The sequence below is a fragment of the Hyperoodon ampullatus genome (genome assembly GCF_949752795.1).
Source record: "Hyperoodon ampullatus genome assembly, chromosome: 9".
NCBI classification, from domain to species: Eukaryota; Metazoa; Chordata; class Mammalia; order Artiodactyla; family Ziphiidae; genus Hyperoodon; species Hyperoodon ampullatus.
The window spans coordinates 47,600,435-47,620,890 of NC_136922.1; the positions used below are offsets into that span (position 1 = coordinate 47,600,435).

General features: G+C 42.2%; 1 protein-coding gene across 1 annotated transcript in view; it reads left to right on the forward strand.

Moving 5' to 3' along the window:
* The window catches only part of COL28A1 (collagen type XXVIII alpha 1 chain), a gene marked incomplete at both ends in the record, with an annotated part of 144,417 nt that extends 127,375 nt beyond the window's left edge, over positions 1–17,042 (forward strand). The window contains 9 exon segments of the mRNA XM_079711823.1: positions 554–590; positions 2,241–2,764; positions 2,766–2,796; positions 4,593–4,615; positions 4,619–4,647; positions 4,649–4,748; positions 16,540–16,719; positions 16,723–16,741; positions 16,978–17,042. Of these exon segments, the coding sequence (XP_079567949.1) occupies positions 554–590; positions 2,241–2,764; positions 2,766–2,796; positions 4,593–4,615; positions 4,619–4,647; positions 4,649–4,748; positions 16,540–16,719; positions 16,723–16,741; positions 16,978–17,042 (1,008 nt within the window).
* Between the last annotated feature and the right edge of the window lie 3,414 nt (positions 17,043–20,456).

Here is a 20,456-nt window from a genome sequence, read left to right on the forward strand (position 1 = left end):
TCTGAGTTATTACATTTCACAGCTCAAACGCATTTCAATTCTGATATATTATAGGCAACTTTTAACCTCTGTGCTATGTATTTTTTATTTATTTATTTTTGGCTGTGTTGGGTCTTCGTTGCTGCGCACGGGCTTGCTCTAGTTGTGGTGAGCGGGGGCTACTCTTCATTGTGGTGCACAGGCTTCTCATTGCGGTGGCTTCTCTTGTTGCAGAGCATGAGCTCTAGGCGTGCGGGCTTCAGTAGTTGTGGCTCCTGGGCTCAGTAGTTGTGGCTCGTGGGCTCTAGAGCACAGGCTTAGTAGTTGTGGAGTACGGGCTTAGCTGCTCCACAGCATGTGGGATCTTCCCGGACCAGAGCTCGAACCCGTGTCCCCTGCATTGGCAGGTGGATTCTTAACCACTGCGCCACCAGGGAAGCCCCTGTGCTATGTATTTTATTTGCAGTGGAAGGATTAAGTCAAATAGCCCAATGCTGATTATAATAAGACATACCTTTCATGACTATAGGAAAAAATATGGTCACACAATTAATATTTTCCTCTTTTCCTCCAGAAAGAAGAAATCATCAAGCTTATTTTTGAAATATGTGGTAAGATTTGATGACCAAGAAAAAACCCATCACTTTAAAGTACCAACCCCACTATGTTCTGTGTTGTCAAGATAATGTACTCACCCAGGATATGTCTACTGTAGAGCTCGTGGGAAAGTTTCGAGCTCATTTTCAGTTTCAGTGGGAAACTGAAAGGAAGCCGTGTGAGGGGATGTGGGAATCCTGATTTAAGAAAAGAAGTCATTTTCCCAGGGTAGTTAAGAGGCGTGAAGATAGTTGGGTCTGTGGGCAGCCAGGCCTTTTGTTAGCACAGAGCTCATTTGTATTCAGTGACATTTACCTGAGCCTGAGAAGGAAAGAACAACAAAGGAAGCACGACTACAGGGGCCTAACTGGTGTTTGACTCCAGCCTAGCTGGTGATGACAATGTCTGTGTTTTTCCTGAAGCAAAAAGTCTTTCTACATTGAGTTTTGAGCCCTACGTCTAGAGTGCCTGCCACTTCAGAGGCAAAAGGACCGAGTCCAGAGGTCATCTTGGGTCACAACTCTATCTAAATGCTTCTATGGCGAAATAGACTTAAAACAGAGTTACCAGAACAAGGAAGTAAAGCAAAAAGACTAGCCAAAAGGCAAGCAATTAATGGATAATGAAGGTAACTTCTGTGTTTAAAACGGACAGAGGCAGGAATATCATTATCCTTCCATACAGAGAACCCCAGAACTGACTTGTCCCCCAAAAGACTTCCAGACCTTAAGAAGCAGCCTGGGACTCTCTATGGTGACAGGCCGATTTAGACATTGCTTCTGAGTTCTAGAAGCGCTGTAAAATAGCAGCCAGTTTCCTGATGATTTATCGTGGCAGGGCTGCTGGGCAACATGTGGATATGAATACATCAGTGGAACCCTGATAATTTTTATTGCCAAGGAACTCTGGCAACTGCTTTGAATGATAAACCCTAAATAGAAGTTGTTTATTGACCAGTGTTCTGAGATCATTTCCCTGAAACAGTTTCACAGTATGGATGGACTGCTGGCCTCCTTGATAAGATGGGAGCCACTTTAGTGGTCACTAAGGGCGTGACTGGGGACATAAACCAGAGTAGCTAGGGGCCGCTACTCTTGGGTCCAGTTAAAGACCTGAATCTTTCCCCCCACAATTAAAATGTTTCATCCCATTACTTTACCTATTGGCCACGCCAATGAGCAAGTATTCATTTTCACATAAGGATATGGTTGAAGACTGAAATATTAGCATTTAGATTCCGATTAAATACAAATGGTCAGATGATAAAGGGCAAATTTAGGATGGTGGTTATCTCTTATGGAGAAGGGAAATGGAATCGGGAAGGCATACACAGGGATGCCAAATCTTTTAAAAATACTATTTTATTTTTTAATCTTAGAAATTGGCTAGCTGTTTATTGTTTTATCCTCTACAGCATTTTGTGTTTTTTTGTGGGGGAGGTTTTGTTTTTTTTTTGCGATATATCATTTTTTTTAAAAAGTCAGGTATAGAAACCAGAAGGGAGACAATCGTCAGCTGTGTTCACGGTCACAGAAAAGGAAGGTTACAATCTAGTCTTAGGTTCATGCTTGCCCCTCTCCCCCTCCCCCCACCCATCTGATATCAATTAGTGATGTTTTAATTTTCAACCCTGCTGTGTTTCTATGTCAATATTTGTGTTTCAGGTTGTGGGTGTAAATGCAGAGAGGCACCGCTAGAGCTGCTGTTTGTGACTGACAGCTCAGAAAGTGTGGGACCGGAGAACTTTCCGATTATCAAAGACTTTGTGAAGACTCTGACTGACAGAGTTGCGCTGGACCTTGCTATGGTCCACGTAGGCGTAATCAACTATGGCCATAAGGTAGAGGAGGTGGATCATTTGACGCAGTTCTCCAGCAAGGATGACCTCAAGCGGGCCGTGGACAACATGCAATATCCGGGAGAAAGCACCTACACAGTCACAGCTCTCCATGCCGCCAACCGCATGTTCGAAGCCGCAAGGCTGGGTGTGAAGAAGGTGGCCTTGGTCATCACTGATGAGCAGACAGATATGCGAGATGAAAAGAATCTGACAGAGGTGGTGAAGGATGCCAGTGACATCGATGTGGAAATATTTGTGATTGGGGTGGTGAAGAGAAATGACCCCAACTTCGAGATGTTCCACAAAGAAATGAATCTAATTGCTACCGACCCAGACAGGGAGCACGTTTAATCTATTTGATGACTTTGTTACCCTTCAAGGTAAGACTCAGCTCCAGAGGAAAGGAATTCACACTGTCCTTCCAAGTACCACATCACAGGATTATCCTGACCAAAAATGAAAATCAGGAGGCTAATGAGGTGTATACTGGCATTAAATTGTAACACAGAAACTCTGGAAGACAAAGACGTTTAGTATTTCATTCAGGGAGTACAATCCCTTGTCTTTACTCATTTGTAGTAAGTGCTGAGTTGGCCTTGGAGTTGTTTAACTCGGGTAGCTGCAATTCAAGGACTAAAAAGAAAGGACAGGATTTGGGGGCATTGCTAAGATTAGTTCATGTTCTAAAAGTTACCTAACTTGGATAAGAGATGGAGCAAGCCAGCAGCAAGACAGAAAATAACTCATTTTGATTCTATGGTTATCATAGAATAACTCAAGACAGAAAATAATTCATTTTGATTCTACAGTTATCATAGAATCAAAATGAATTAAGAAGTGCAGAATGAGTGGAAAACAGGGATGGTAATCTAAAGAGATGAGAGACACGGTAACTGGGATTATTTTCTTCTATTCTCTATTCTCTGTTCCTATGAAAAGAGATAATGAAGAGTAAACAAGTTGACGTCAGGAGTTTATCTTAAAGAACAACATGTTGAATATTCCTCATACACTCAGTGCTGATCTGATGGCTTTCCCTATGTTGCTTTACCCTTCACGTGAACTGACATTTCCTGACGAGCCCTGCTAAGACACTGACTCACCGACCAACATCACTTTACAATGAAACACTCCAGTTCTCTGGAAACTGATAACACATTCTGGCAGGGCCCACACCCAGAAAGCTTGTGAAATAAGTAAAATTTATACTTAATGTGTTTGCAGGCCTCAGTTTGACACCATCCTTCCTTCTCCACTCATCTGGGAGCAGGGCCTGACAAGGCCTCCTGCTGTTCCCAGCCTACTCCAGGTACCAGCACGTCTGGCCCTAAGGAGAGCAGACCACGCTCAGAACCTTCCCACTTTCCCTCTTTCTCCAGACCTTTCTAACCTGGGGTCCCATTTCCTTAACACCCTATTGGGTGACTGGTCTATTCAATCTCACTGGGCTGTTAATGTGTTAGAACGGCCAGCAATATTACACATTTCAGAGACACGTTATATTTTAATAATTGAAGAGCTATATCATCTTAATCAAAGGAGTTACTAATTTGTTCTAGGCAATGAGGGGTATATTTTTGGACTGGCTGGCTTTTTGCAATTCCCAAAACCAGAGGTAACTGCCTGTTAAACTTATTATGGGTTAGACTTGCCCCTTCCACAGAGTAGTTCGCAGATAACAGACAGACACTTCGGATAACAAGCATTTAAGTCATTCTTTTGCCTATTTGGGCCATCGAATATTATTAAATTAAATTAAATAATTAAATTATTTTAGATGGCCTCTTACAGATGAGGTAAAAATGCGCTAAAACTTCGTTCCCCTAGTGGTTGACTTCAAGTGATGGGGAAGTGTCTGTTTACTTTTAAGGAGAGTGCAAAAGGTCTCTCTTTTTTTTTTTTTTTTAACGCGGGCCTCTCCCTGTTGTGGCCTCTCCCGTTGCGGAGCACAGGCTCCGGACGCACAGGCTCAGCGGCCATGGCTCACGGGCCCAGCTGCTCCACGGCATGTGGGATCTTCCCAGACTGGGGCACGAACCCGTGTCCCCTGCATCGGCTGGCGGACTCCCAACCACTGCGCCACCAGGGAAGCCCCCAAAAGGTCTCTTTAAACAGATTTTGAGTGATGTTTCATTGCTCCTCCTGTTCCCTTTTCTACTTCTCTTTTAAAAGATAGATACCCTGAAGCAAAAATTGTTTTAAAAAAGTTGTGAGGATTTTGAATCCTACCTCTCATATTTTGGGTTCACCACTGCTTCAACCTGGATTTGGGATATCGGGGGAAGAACTCACTGAATCCGCTCCAGAACCCCAGAAAGAAATTTCTGAGTCTGTAAGTAACTGTCTTGCTTAATTTGTGAGCCTAAAATCGTGTATTCAGTCTGTTTTACATCAAAGACAATCTTGCCCCACGCTGTCGAGAATCAACTGAGGTATGGATATTTTCAGGTCCTTGGCTCTAAATAGCAGGCTTTTGTCTCCAGATTTCTAGCTCTGAAATAGCTCTGGGGCTTATGAGCTTGAATATGAGATTTTTTAATATTTCCATATTTTATAATTATTTATTAAATGTTACAAATAATATTTTTATGTTATATCCGTGCCACCACCAAAAGTAATCGTGTACATTAGAACAGATTAACACTACTATTTGAATCAATTAATACCATTTGAATCAATTAATACTATACTATTTGAATCTTGCCACACTGGCAGATCTTTCTGTATGGGGTCACAATTCTCCCTCATCTGTCTGGGTATCCACTCCCCACTTTGCACCCTCTCAAGTTTCTTCCAAGTGCACACATGCTCAGCCTGCACTCTCCCAGCTTCCAATCCACGCTCTTGTTCATTTAGCTTCCCCCGCCTGTGCCCAGAGTGGGGACAGGGAGGGAAACCATGCATGCATATCACACAAGGTGGGTGCTTCGTTTCAGGGCTCCCCAATCACCTGTGCATGAAAGAACTACCTCCTGAATGTATTGAGACAAATGTGATCATCCTTAGAGCAAGCTTCTGGGAACTGACTTCAGCCGATCAGGTCACAAGCAACTGTTAGTTTCTTTTAGGTGAAAACTGGAGAGCCTCTCATAGTTACTGGTAAGTGAGTGTTGTAGTCTCTTCCCCACCAAGTTACAACTAAAGCAGCTGTGGACTGATGTTCACTGCATGTATGGACATCGTCTAGCAAGCAGGCACACAGCAGTGTCCCTATTTTGTAAGCTCAGTGAAGTCCCTGTGCTGTCCTTTTATGAAGTCTTCATAGACATGAAAGATTCATTTTGAGCCAGTGCAACAGTATTCAAGCATCAGGATTCAGCTAACTGTATAGTTGGACTAAGGCCCTGAGAAACCTCCATATCAGGAGGTGGATGCAGAACCATTCAGGAGTCAGGCCTAGGATGCCATTCCTATGGGGACAGATTACAGGACTCACAAGATTTTTATATTATGTTCAAAAAGGGACAGAAAGGCCTCTAATATATTTCTATTTGATTAAATACGAACTGACTTCGAGATGAGACATTCCAATTAGGGCAACAGACTGCCCCTGGATTGTAGATTGAAATTAACACACGCATTTATATCACATGGTCTATATCAGGGGGTCAACAAACCCTTTCTGTAAAGGGCCATATAGTAAAGATTCTGGGTTTTGCAGGCCATTGGATCTCTGTTGCCATGACTCAACTCTGCCTTTGAAATGCAAAAGCAGCCATAGCCAGTACTTCAATGAATAAACATGGCTGTGTTCAGATAAAACTTATTTCCCAAAACAGGTGAAGACTCAGATTTGGCCCATGGGGATTTGCCAACTCTGGGTTTTACTCGGTATTTTAAAGTCAGTTACAGACAGTAATGTACACAGTCCATCTACTCCTGCTTGTGTGAGTTACCCCTTTGTTCTTCCCTTAGTCAACCCATGTCCCTTTCTAAAAACTTCCTACACAAGAGCAAACTCAGGTTTCATCCAGCAAGTGGTGCCTAAACGGAGCTCTCCTCATAATGAATTCCAGTGGCATGTATTGATCATTTACTGCAGTGCTCAGGGGTGGCTCTTAGGACACAGTTCCTGCCCAGGAGAAGTCCATGGTCTCTCAGTGAATGGATAAGTACAAGAGGTATTAAGAACTTTAGCAGAGCTACGGATGAAGCTCAAGATACGGTACAGTTAAGTTCAGGGCAGAGTAATGGAAGCTTTACAGAGGAGGTGGTGTTGAGCTGAGTTTTAAGACTAAGTAAGTGTTTTTGAAGGCAAGAGTAGGGGGAAGCATATTTCCAAGAAAAGGCAACATGTGGGGGCAAAGGGGAAATCCAAAGGGAATGGCATTTTAAGAAATGAGGACAAGTTCAATCTAACTGGAGCTGAAGGTGTATCTGGCAGAAGGGCGAGAGTTAAAACTGGACAAATAATTAGAGGACTAATTATAAGTGGCTCCATGTGTCAAGCTAAGGAGCTTGAACTTCATCCATAGGCCAGGCAACCAGGAGAAAGCAGGAGAGTCTTAAAAGCAAGGGTCGTATGGTCACATTTGGTTGCACTATGAAAGAGGAGGAGGGGGAGAGGAGACTGGAGGTGGGATAAGAGGAGTAATGGTCCAGGTGAGAGATAATGAGTCCTTAAACTAAGGCAGGAGCCATTGGAATAAAGGGACACATGGATTGGAAAGCCATTTCTGGGGTAGAATGAACAGGATTTAATGACTGAATGGATTGGAGGTTAGGGAAAGGGTTTGGGAAGGACGGTTGTATCTCTAGCTTGGAGATGGGGTGAACTGAAACACCATCCACTGAGATGGAGAATATAGGAGGCAGGGTAGGGTTCTCTGAAGGAAAATAATGGGCTTATTTTGTACCAAAGTGGAGGTGGCTGAGGGACATCCAAGGCAACGGCACAGAATGAGACAAGAGCCTGTGCCTCTGGTGTCATGACGCAGGAAGTTAGATGCCCTGAGAGAAAAGTGATGTTAACAGGTTATGACAGAGGAGGCATTCTAGTAGCTGGCGGGGGCGGGGGGGCATAAGAAGAGGACATCCAAAATAGTTTAGATTTGTAACACCAAGAATCACAGGGTGGGTATCAGTTGGATCTCCGTAGGGGCCCTCTGACTGAGATAGTGGGAGCTTGTAATGAACCTGAACTTGGATAGTCCCTCTTGTCTCTACACCTTCTCACCCCGTCTCTCTCTGCACAAGCACCGAAGAGTGAATTTTTAAAAGTGAACGATCCTAATAGATATTTAGTCTGAACAAACATCTATGCATTTATATTCACATTTTAGATCGGTCATATGTATATGTAATGTATACACACACATAAATACAAAAACATAGGTATGTATCTGTGCATGCACACCCACCTTTATCTAAAAGTATAATTATAGTATCAAAACACCTAAAGTAACATGAATCTGTCAAAACCTTTCAATCCTCAGATGGTTCCCAAGCCTACCCTAGGCAATACTGCAAAATAAATAAACAATCTCAGAAGCCCTGTTTCCCTTTTTGTGTCTCTGTTTCCTCTCTGTTGTCTCTTCTATCACTCCTTAAGACACCTAGCTCTGTACTCCTTCTTCCTCTCCTTTCTATCAAAATCTGTTTTTAGGGGAAAATCTGATATCAGTTATTACACTTTTGTGAGAAATCTAAGCTAATGGGTTGATTTAAGTCAAGAAGGACATGCATTTGAACTATTTTATCTAGTTGTGGAATGAACATGATGTACACTATACATCAACAAACAGATGTATTGGGAAATATGGAAAGCAGAAGGATTTCCCAGGTTCCACTAAATTCATAACGCTTTGGCAATCCCAGCTCTGTTGCCTTTTCAGGCCAGTCTTGAGAAGCTAAATGTGTACATCCATTCTATTCTGCCTCTTTCCTGAAATCTCAGGATAGTTTATACTTTCTTCTGGAATTTATCACATTTTAACATTGTTAATACTTATTTTTGTATGTACCTTAACTTTCCTAATGGATTTAAATTCCTTGAGGACATCTGTATCTAATTAAACTTTGCGTCTCTCAGGTCCTAAAACTGTGCTTCGTCTTGCACACAGTAGATGCTCAATAAATACTTATGGACCAAACCAAGGCTATACCAACTGTTAGAAAAAGAAATCTGAAGATTTCCTTCGGTGAAAGATATCAACTATACCATCATTAACAAGATTGTATACATAAAAATATCCTTATCTTTTTTTTTTTTTTTTTTTTTTTTGTGGTACGCAGGCCTCTCACTGTTGTGGCCTCTCCCGTTGCGGAGCACGGGCTCCGGACGCGCAGGCCCAGCGGCCATGGCTCACGGGCCCAGCCGCTCCGTGGCATGCGGGATCTTCCCGGACCGGGGCACGAACCCGTGTCCCCTGCATCGGCAGGCAGACTCTCAACCACTGCGCCACCAGAGAAGCCCATATCCTTATCTTTTATGGGACTAACAATGTTGGTACTTGATGTTCCTTTATTCTTTCTGGGCGTGGCCAGTTGGGGAAAGATTTCCCAGATATAAATGGGAAGAGGGCAATTAAATCAAGTAAACATCATTTAATCAGACCAAGTGGCTATATCCAGTAATGGCCCATTAGGCAAATAAGTATATGGATTTCATATATGAAGTCACTTCTTGTCATTCTAAATGTATTCATAATTAATGTCAATGCAAAGAGTGTTTATTCACTGAAGCCAGTTTCTTGTAACAGTATTACAGATTTCTTTCCCCCTTGAAAGAGCAGAAAGGAAAGAAGCCCTGTCTACCCTTTCCATAAAGGTCCTTTTTTGTGTTATGAAAAATTGTCCCCAGATTGCAAATAACTTAGATAACTGGCAGCAGAGATTTTTTTCTCTCTGTAGAAAGGAGGCTGTGGGATTCCTATGAGGAGTGATTCCACAGCAACACAGTGAAGGTGACAGCCAAGCTGGTGTGGCAAGAGTCCCTCTGAGTAGCTCCTGCATGAGGTGGAGAGGCATGGTGGAGGCCAAGGGGGAGCTCAGAGTCCCCTCCTTCTATTTAATATGGTCCTGATGTAGAGTCCAATGCCAGCCTTAAGCCGAGCATGCCGGTTCCTCATTTCTATGGAAGAAATGGATGTTCTGTATAGATGTAAATTACAGAAAACTAACACAGCAGGCTGACTTTGCTGGCTGTCCTGCCCTCTCTTTGTCCATCCTCTCTTTTAGTGAGACCCTATCCCTGGTCCCCATTCCACTGGCCGCATTTCTCCCCTCCTTTCATTATCACACAAGCTGCTCAAAGATCTCCATCTCCATTTTCGTTTTTTTCATCTCTTCCATCTCTTACTCTCAATGCCCCATAATCCTTATGTGTTCTTACTCCATCTCAAGATCCATCTAAAGAGGGCCACTTCTGAAGCCAGGGTTCCACTGGCAATTTCTTTGAGAACCGGAGCCTTAGGCAGGTTCTGCCTTGATAATGGAATTGGATGTGTCCCTTCATCCTCAGACCTGACCATGGGCTCTGTCCTCAACTCTGATGTGACACCTGTTTGTCCCCTACTGTGTTCTGAGGCCACTCCCTTCTGCCTCTTCCAAGACCAGGATCTTCCTTCCCTGTGGTACCCTTTCCTGACGACACTTCTGACTCTTTCCGTAGAGTCAGGAAATAGGCTTCAGCCTCTCCCATCTCAAAAATTCCCAAACCCTCTCTTAGTTCACATGTGCCTTTTGCTACTGTCCTATCTCTATGTTTACATAACAAAGTTATTCCACAGGCCAGTCTCTGCTGTCTCTGCCCCTCACAACCACACATGCACCCTCACTCTCCTTCTCTCCATCTCCCTCTGGCTCTCACTGTTTCCTCACTTCTGTTCCCCTGGGAAACCCTCTGAAGTCAGGCTGCTGCCTCCAATATGCCCCTGAAGCTCAGCTGGAAAAGTCACCAACAACTCTTTAATTGCCAAATCTTTATTGCCATATTCTTACCTAATCTCTCTTTTGCATGTATCACCGTGCCGCTGCTTATTTCTGATTTTGCAAGTCGTCTCTCTCCTTGTCCTTCTTCTGAGCATTCTTTCTCAATTGCTTTTAGGTTTTTTCTTTCTCTGTTTACCCCTTAACATTAAACTCAATTTTTCTGAGATTTGTCCTTAGCCTGCTTCTCTTCTTGTTCCATATTCTCTTTCTGAGTTCCAAAGCCACGTGTGCTAACTCTCAAATCTGCCTCCCCAATCCAGACCTTTCTCCTGGGTCCCAGATTCACATTTTGATTGTCTGTGCACATCTTCTTCTGGGTGCCCCAAAGGCATTCAACATGGAATACATTCACCGTGCTGCTCCTCCAGATTTCCTTCCTAGGGGTATGGTCCCTCCAACCAGCCGGGTACCTGGCAAGAAACCTGGGATACACCTGTAGCTCTGTTTTCACTGTATCGTCCCCACTTGTTGGTACTATGGTCTTTGGTCTGTTCTTATCATCCCTCGATCTATGCTCTCAATTCCTTCCTCCTCATCAATACCTCTACTGCTTTAGATCAGGGCCTCATCATTTCTTAACAGTATTTAATAATATGGTCTCAAAACTCTTATCCCATCTCTCTTTTCTATATCCTCTTCAGCTTATCCATTACTTGCTGATAGTGTCATTTTATATCTTTGCTCTTTTCAAAATAACATCATTGAATTATTTATCATATATATGATTCCATTTTGGCTGAATTTTCTTAAAAACCTGTCTTTAGTACCATGGCCTATATTTTAACTTGGTACTGAATACCCATGACAGATTAGGAAAAAGACACAAATATTTGAGGACATCTATATTCAAGTAAAATTTTATATTCAAGTAAAATTTATATTCAAGTAAAATTTTATAAGCTGCTCCATCATATTATACCCACTATTGAATGAAGTAGCCTATTCAAAGTCCATAATCAATACTTTCAAACTACATGGACTTTTTAAACTTTCAAAAGACTTGGGACTAAGCCTAATACTAGTTTATTTTCTCCACTGACACGAAAATTAAGTTGATTTCCTGAAATCAGACCTAATTATTTGTAAGTGGCCTTGACTAAGCCACATACACAGATATAGCTATATTCGTCAATACAATAATTTATTTGTTTATAAAGTAAAATTAATACTTTCTCATTGTGGTAGCCAAAAAAACCTCAAACTCTTCTTGATAAACTGCATAAAAATGAATTATTAGTATTGCCAGGTGATGTGTCTGTAGAAGCCTCATATATTGCTAATCATAGACTTATTAGCCTCAGAATGTAAGATGTTCCTCTCTTAGGGAGAAGAAAAAAATAACATATTGCAAACTGATCTAGAAAAAATATCCAAGATCTGGAAGTCAGGAAACTTGGCTTGTAGTCTCAATGTTGAAGTTAAATCCTTTATTTCCTTGTCTCCAGAATTTATACTTTTCCTACTTTATTATTTCAGAGATTGGTGTGCATCTGCTTAGTGTGCTGTGCTCTTTTTTTAGACTTAAAATTTATAGTGTATTTCACAGTGAATGACATCTTAGAAATGAGATCTGACAGCTGCCTGGCATTGGGTGAATCACCTGTTTCTTAAGGTTTCCATTTCCTCATTTGTAAAATAGGGGATTATTACCAGAATATTCTTCCTTTTGTAAAAGTATGTGATTAGAACAGTCAAAAACCTTTACTGGGCAATGCCAGAATGGAGGACATTATGCTAATGTATGAGAGGGTTTAGACAGAATAAAATCCTGCAGTTTCCCTCTAGGAAAGCTGCAAGCGATCAGGGGAGGTGCAGCCCAAACTCAAGGTGTTCCTCACAGCCCTCAGCAACCTTAAATGCAAATGGAGAGCATTCAGTTTAAGTGCTTGCGTGCTGAGAGACCTGGCAAAGAAGCGTTATTACCTGGGAAGCCTCAATCAAGGTCAGAACCTGCGAAGCCAGGCACCTTGAAGGCCCTGGCAGTGCCCCAGCTGGCAGGAGAAGAATCCCCACTGCTGACTGGGAGAAACGTGGCCCTGCACTGCTGGGGAAAGCTAAGTCTGAGCACATGGGCTAATACACATGATCATCAGCACTCACCCAGGGAAGACGGGAACTCAAGTTTAAAGAGTTTGTCTGCAATATATGCAAGGTTCTGGGTAACGAGTTATGAGGAAAATGTTCGGAAATCAGAAACCAAAGGACCTTCTAGAACTGTGTGGCACCTACTTAGTTATCCTCCTTTAGGTCATACACTCACGTTCTTGGATACTGCTTGAAATCTGTTTTCTCCCCTTAAAGATCTGCTCTGAGGCTAGAAGGGACTGAGCATAACACATCTGCCTGTCCAGCTGCACGGAACAGCCCGGCCTCCAGGTGTCGGCCCCTCATGTGCCCGGCTCCTCTGCTGTGTTTTACTGTGTGAGCTCTGCTCGGAGCTGGGGCCATTCGTGTCCTCCAAGGCAGGCCAGTGTGGGGGGAGCAGAAGTGAGCAGAGCTGATAGGCAGCCTGCTGTGTTTAGGTTTAAGTTTTATAAATAATAATAATAACAGAGAACGCATATAGCAAACACTGGAGTGCCCACCACCCAGACATAACTGGTGTTTCCCTCTGTTCATCACTGTTGCTTCAGATAAACTTAGAGTCCTTGCTGTTCTCCTTCAGAGTCTCTTTCACCTCCTCCTCCTCTCTCCAGAAGCAGCCACTATCATGAATTCGGTGTGTATTCTGCCAGTAAAGTTTGGGGCGGCTTATATCCCACTTTCAGAGTTGGAAGGTATGTTAGGGACTAATCTTTTCCTATTTTAAAATGATGACATTAAAGCCCAGAGGAGAGAATTCTCTGGGAGTCCAGTGGTTAGGACTGCTTGCTGCTTCCACTTCAGGGGGCGCGGGTTTGATCGCTGGTCCGGGAACTAGGATTCCGCATGCTGTGTGGCATGGCCAAAAAAATCAATCAATAAAATAAGATAATAAAGCCTAGAGGAATTGAATAATGAATCCAAAGTGTCCCCCTATCCCCCTCTCTCTCCCTCTTTCTTTCTCTCTGACCCATTCTGAACAGTGGCAAATATTTCCTCCTCCATGCTATAAAGATTTTAAATAAAGAAGAAAAGGCAGGAAGGAAGAAAAAAAGAGAGAGAGAGAGAGAAATGTGGCATGGCTTAATCTGTCTTATCAGGAAAGTGATATTTACACATGTGAAACCAGAAATGATCGAGAGGATAGGCTTAAAGGTTAACTTCTGCATGGTCAGGGCCAAGTATGGAGCAGCAGAGGTACCATGCACCTTCTGGAAGGGGGGCCTTAGTACTGACTGGGTCCCTGGGGAAGGTTCTGCTGCTGGGGACGAACTTTTCCTGGGCGGTGGTGGGAGGACTGACTTTGAGAGCCAGAGGCAGCGTGAGGAAGAGGAAGGAATGAGAGCGTAGCAGGGTGTGCTGGGAGGAGTGGGACGTGGGGTTACAAACGTGGGGAGGAAGCAGGAAGTGGTGGGGCTATAGGTAGATCAGTTGGAGGACTTTTGACCCATCAAACTTGATCTCTTTTTCCAATCATAATGTCTCATAAATGGTGATAGCTTAAGGGAAGACACTTACTAGTGAAAGTATACATTGGTAAAACTTTGTCTCACAAGGCTCAAATATGTGTGTTCCTTGACCAGAATGAGCAATGTGGTTTCTACAGAAAAAAAAAAAAAAAAAGCAAATAAATTAAATGTTAAAAAACACTATTGTAGTTATGTATATTCTGTATTCAAAATGGTGTTATAGAGTCACAGTAAAATATATGGAAACATAATATATTAAATTTAAAAACCCCAGAAAACCAAACATACAGTATATATTTTGTTAAAAAAATATATATGCGTATAGAAAAAAGACTGGGGAAAAAACCACCTGAGTATCAACAACAATTATTTCTGGGAAGTGGAATCACTTGTGATTTCTAGTTTCTTCCTTGCTTGTCCAGATTTTGTAAATTCCCTTCAATGAACATGTTTGCTTTTGTAATAAGAAAATTATAAAAATGGCAAACTATAATATATAACATAATTATGTATTATGTAAACTATACATAATATAATTATGTATTTGCTTAAATAAACTGAAATCTCATGGAGCCAAAATATAAAATTATTCTCATTTATGAAAAAAAAATATTTCACTTGTTCTAGAACCTGAGGCGTAATGTTCTAGTAGTCAAAATTCCCAAATAGGGCTTCCCAGGTGGCGCAGTTGTTAAGAATCCACCTGCCAATGCAGGGGACATGGGTTCGAGCCCTGGTCCGGGATTATTTGGAGCTTCAGATTCCTCCATAGAAAATGAAGTACTGATAAATGTTTCCTCTAAACTTAAAATTCTGTAGCTCTATGAATATAACAAAATTCTCACTCAAATCGTCATCTGCATATACAGGATCATTCTGAAAGAAAGAGGAATGCCAACTGACCCACAGTTCTACCTCCATTTGTACCAAAAGATGTGTTTGGGGTTAGTGAAACATCACTACTGTATTTGAATTGAGTGCCCTTTATATAGGCTGATAACCAGACCAGTCCCAATGGAAATATTTGCTCTGATAATCATTTAATTATTGTAAAAATATACACACATGAGTAATAGAGTTAGCTAGCTCTTCCGCACTGTGTGTGTGTGTGTGTGTAGGGGGTACAGAATCAAAAGCAGTGGAACAGTTTAGATGGCAGAGAGCAGCTAATGATGACAGCTGGCTTTGGTCATAAGATGACAGGGGGGCTTCCCTGGTGGCGCAGTGGTTGAGAGTCCGCCAGCCGATGCAGGGGACACGGGTTCATGCCCCGGTCTGGGAAGATCCCACATGCCGTGGAGCGGCTGGGCCTGTGAGCCATGGCCGCTGAGCCTGCGCGTCTGGAGCCTGTGCTCCGCAACGGGAGAGGCCACAGCAGTGAGAGGCCCGCGTACGGCGAAAAAAAAAAGATGACAGGAAACACAGGTGAGGAAGCATCAAAAATGACTTTACCTAGTTCACAGATTTGCCTATTTAAATAAATAAACAAGGGCTTCCCTGGTGGCGCAGTGGTTGAGAGTCCGCCTGCCGATGCAGGGGACACGGGTTCGTGCCCCGGTCCGGGAAGATCCCACATGCCGCTGAGCGGCTGGGCCCGTGAGCCATGGCCGCTGAGCCTGCGCGTCCGGAGCCTGTGCTCCGCAGTGGGAGAGGCCACAACAGTGAGAGGCCCGCGTACTACAAAAAAAAATAATAATAATAAATAAAAATAAATAAATAAACAAAAGCAAACACACAAGAGAGGGCCTTGCAAGGATAAATGACCACACTATGCTAGGACTGAAATGAATTATCAATTCAACCTCATGTAGCTGGGGTCCAAGGAAAAAGAAAAAGAACTTAATTGGACCCATAAAAGATTGTCCTAGCTCCTGGCAACTGTAGTCAAGAATAACTAATGTGACTTTTTTTTTAAGCTTTTAAGCAAAACACATTTTCTTCCTTGTTTCATTACATATCATAAATTTAGATGAAACTTGGAAATTAGTTCAGAAAACTTGCTTTTGAAATTATAATCCTTTATCCCTTAGCTAGCATACATTTCTCAGAACTTCTTAGAAGCTAAGCATCCTGCAGCACTTGACATTTGCTGGGGTCCAGATAATAGGATGAGATGAGAAGTGATTGCTATTGTTTTTATTTTAACAGTATTATTGTCCTCTGTCACTTCAATTCCCAATCTCAACATTGGTGGAGTTCATGGTAGATATTTTGGAATATATTGTTAAGTTCTCTAGTTCTAGTAAACAGAGAGGAAAAGGCCATTAAAAAAAAAAAAGGTCAAAGAAATTAGTGGTTATTCTCCCTCTTCATACAACTGACTAAGAAAAGGATGAAGATGAACTCCTCCCAAACTCACATCTTTTGTACCCTGCAGGTAGATCTCTCTGAAAGGCCCAGCACAAAAGCATTTGTGCCTGGCAGTGGGAAAAATGTGTGTGACCACGAGGTGGTCAGAAAATCCATAACTTAGGTATTCAGGAATGCCTGACATAGGGGAGAGGCATCGTTTCGTGAGCTTTTATTGAAATAATTAATATTGAAGAACTGGGGAGAAACTTTTCTTTAAGTGTTCCCCAAAGTAAAGTAGCTTTTTTGACTTGATATCACCAGATTCAAAACTGTGGATTTTTTGTATAGGTCAGTGTCTCTGGAGCCCAGGACAAAGAGAATGAGCCTTCAGAGCCCACCTGGGCTGCCAGCCTTGCTGCCACTCCATCATCTGAGGCTGCCACCACCCAGGGGCCATTGCTCAGGTCCCCTGAGGATCAGGCAGAGGGTCTGGAAACCAGAGCTCAAAGTCCCATTTTGAACTCAGAGTGAGAAAAGTTCGTGCACGAAGGTAAGAGATTTCTGCCTATCAGCTGTTGTATCTATAATATCAAAAAGGCACAGAAAGGATGGTCTCTAAAATCTCATCCAGAGAGAACATGTTTTGACTCTAAACAGGGAGGACAAAAGACACTTTTCATTTTATTATATATAGAATTAGAAAACCGGCTGGTTGTTGGAACAAATTTGGTCAATCAAAAAACTTAAAGCTCTTATAGTGTTTATTGTTATTTTAAAATTTGAAAGCCTTTAGAGAGGATATTGCGCTCATGTTTGCAGTAGCTCTTACCACTCCCTATTGTCTTACATGAAGCCTTCACACATGTAGACATTTGAATTTTTGACCCCTGGTTGGAAGTAAGAAAAAGAAGCTAGAATCTATATTCCAATTCATCAGCATATTTTCTATGGAGTTAATGTCTATAGAGATTAATCATTACATACACATTTGTGAAGAACATGCAAGAGAGACAACATCCTTGCCCCAAAGCAGCTTAGATTGGCTTGACAACAATATACATTATTCAGTTATTGCTTTTAAAGAGTGGAGGTAGCGAGAATCCACTTGCTCCCTTCTATTTGGCCGAAAAGATAAATTTAGAGGTCAGTTTTAGCAAATAAGTGAATTGAGACATATTCCAAATCTGGGGAAATGATTATGGCAGATGGAGAAAGGGCTTATTTTGCTATTGAGAAATGAAGCTTATGGCATGTAAACTGTCACACAGAACACAAGTGTCAGGCAGCAAGTATCTATTTGGTCTTTTTTGGGAATTTTCTCACCTTGGTATAAGTTCCTCAGTAAGAAATAATAATTAAAGCACTAAGGACAAACATGAAATAAAAAGGGATTTAACAAACAGCTTTATTGTTGTAACTCTAATTAGCTTTATTTTTTATTTTTTTGGAGAGTGGAAGTGTTTCTGAAACTTATTTGTAAACTGACATTAGAAGGTCATGTTTTTATTGTCCTGTAAAAGCTGATCTTTTGGGCTTCCCTGGTGGCGCAGTGGTTAAGAATCCGTCTGCCAATGCAGGGGACACGGGTTCGAGCCCTGGTCCGTGAAGATCCCACATGCTGCAGAGCAACTAAGCCCGGGCGCCACAACTACTGAGCCTGTGCTCTTGAGCTCTGAGCCACAACTACTGAGCCCACGTGCCACAACTACTGAAGCCCGTGCACCTAGAGCCCATGCTCTGCAACAAGAGAAGCCACCGCAATGAGAAGCCCAGGCACTGCAACGAAGAGTAGCCCCCGCTCACCACAACTAGAGAAAGCTGCACACAGCAACAAAGAACCAAAGCAGCCAAAAGTAAATAAATAAAATAAATAAATTTATTTTTAAAAAAGCTGATCTTTTTAAAAGAAAATTGTGATATAAAGAGAGCCCTTCATGGAGGTAGCCATTGTTGGCACGTATTCAAGTGGCACCCCGGAAACAGCCCAGGACCACCTTGCTGCATGCCCTAGCCCAAGCCAAAGGAACATTCTGGCCCCACTCACTTCATGCTACAGCCTAGCACTAGATCTGGGGTGGCCACAAGTGAAACAAGTGAAAAGACAGGATCATGGGGTACATCCGAGCCAAACTCTGTAAGCCCATGAGCCCTACTTGCTTCAGCAGTCCCCTCCTTTTGGGGCAAAGATTCCAGAGTGAAGAGAAGGAAAAACACACACTTTAAGGGAGGAGAGTCAGCTCAAGCCTGACCCCCGGGGCTTCCACTCCAGCAACCTGGGAGCAGACCCAAGGGCAGTGACAACCACTGAGCAGAGAGGACGTCCTGCCTCACACACAGCTCCAGTTCTAGCTCCTCCACCTCCAGTCCAATCCCCTACCAAGGTGACAGCTGCCAGCTCACCCTGAGGAAAGACATGGCTGGCATCCACATCAAATCCAGCTCTCCCACCAAAGGCAGTGGGCACATGCACATAGCATAGGGACACTCCTACATAAGAACACCCCTTCAAAACCAAAATAGCTAACTGTTTCATCTAGGTTCATAGACACAGAGAAACTTAAGTGAAATGAAAAGGCGGAGGAACTACTCTCAACTGAAAGAGAAAACCCATGAAAAAACAATGAAACAGAAATAAGCAACTTAGCAGATAAAGAATTCAAATCATTGGTAATGAAAATGCTAATTGAATCAGGAAGAGAAATGATCTAAACATAGATCATTTTAATAAGGAACTAGAAAATAGAAAGACCCAATCAAACATAGATAATTCAGTATCTGGGATAAAGAATACTCCAGAAGCAATGAGTAGCAGAATAAATGACACAGAAGGACACATAAGTGATCTGGAAGATAGAAGAATGGAAATCACTCAATCAGAACAATAGAATGACAAAAAACAAAACAAAACAAACAAACAAAAACAAGTGCACCATTCAAGATCTCTGGGATAACATCAGACGTGCCTACATTTGTATCAAAAGGAGAAGACAGAGAGAAGGGGATCAAAAATGCATTTGATAAGATTATTGCTGAAAACTTCCCAAATCTGAAGAAGGAAACAGACATCCAGGTACAGGAAGCATAGAGGGTCCCAAACGAGATGAACCCCAACAGACCCACACCAAGACATATAATTAAAATAGCAGGGCTTCCCTGGTGGCGCAGTTGTTGAGAGTCCGCCTGCCGATGCAGGGGACACGGGTTCGTGCCCCGGTCTGAGAAGATCCCACATGCCACGGAGTGGCTGGGCCTGTGAGCCATGGCTGCTGACCCTGCACATCCGGAGCCTGTGCTCCGCAACGGGAGAGGCCACAACAGTGAGCAGCCCGCGTTAAAAAAAAAAAAAAAAAAAAAAAAGCTACATATTTAAAACAAAAATTGTAATTTAGACAAAGGAACATTTTCTACCCTTCCTTTAAAATGTGTAAAAGCAACTTTGAATTTTAGTGGGGTGGGATGGGAAGGTACTTGATGGCTGAGGACCACTTGAAGCCCACATGAACTCCTGAGCAGAGCGTTTTAAACATACAGTATACACTAAAAAAAAAAAAAAAAAATGAGCCACCAAATTGAAATATAACCCAACAGAGTAGCAGAGAACTGGCTCTGTCATTTTATGACATCCAGTTTGGGAAGATCACTAGTTCTGAGCTGAACTCAGGCAGCATTGGTATATATCATCTCACAACACACTTTCCTCTTCTTTCAGGTCTGTGACCCTCATTTGAGTTTGGGGGTACACAAAAGTGCACCCAAGGAAGGAGAAGCTGGAATAACAGCCATCTCAGCAAAAACAATCTTGTATAGCTTAAATTTTTATTATGTAGTATTTGATACTACAAAATAATATATGCAATATACTTGTAAATTAAAAAACATGATACCAAGATGGGCACCAGTGAACACACCACATGGAGAATGAACCAAACATAAGCAATTCTGTTGAAACTTCCTGTGAGCCCCTGCATCATCCCAACCCCCTGCTTTCTGCTAGAATAACCCATCTTGAATTTTGGTCTTACCATTTCAATTTGTTATTGGTTTTTATATGTTATTTTACATGTGAAACCACATAAACCTCTAAGTATCTCTAAATAATACATAGTCTTGCTTATTTTAGAACTTTATAAAAATGGTGTCATACTCTGGTCTTCTGCAACTTGCTACTTTGATTCAATATTATAATTAATCACTGTTTTACCATATCTAAATGTATTCCTAAATAATTTATTATTTAGGTTTTTTTGAGCTTTAAAAAATTGGTT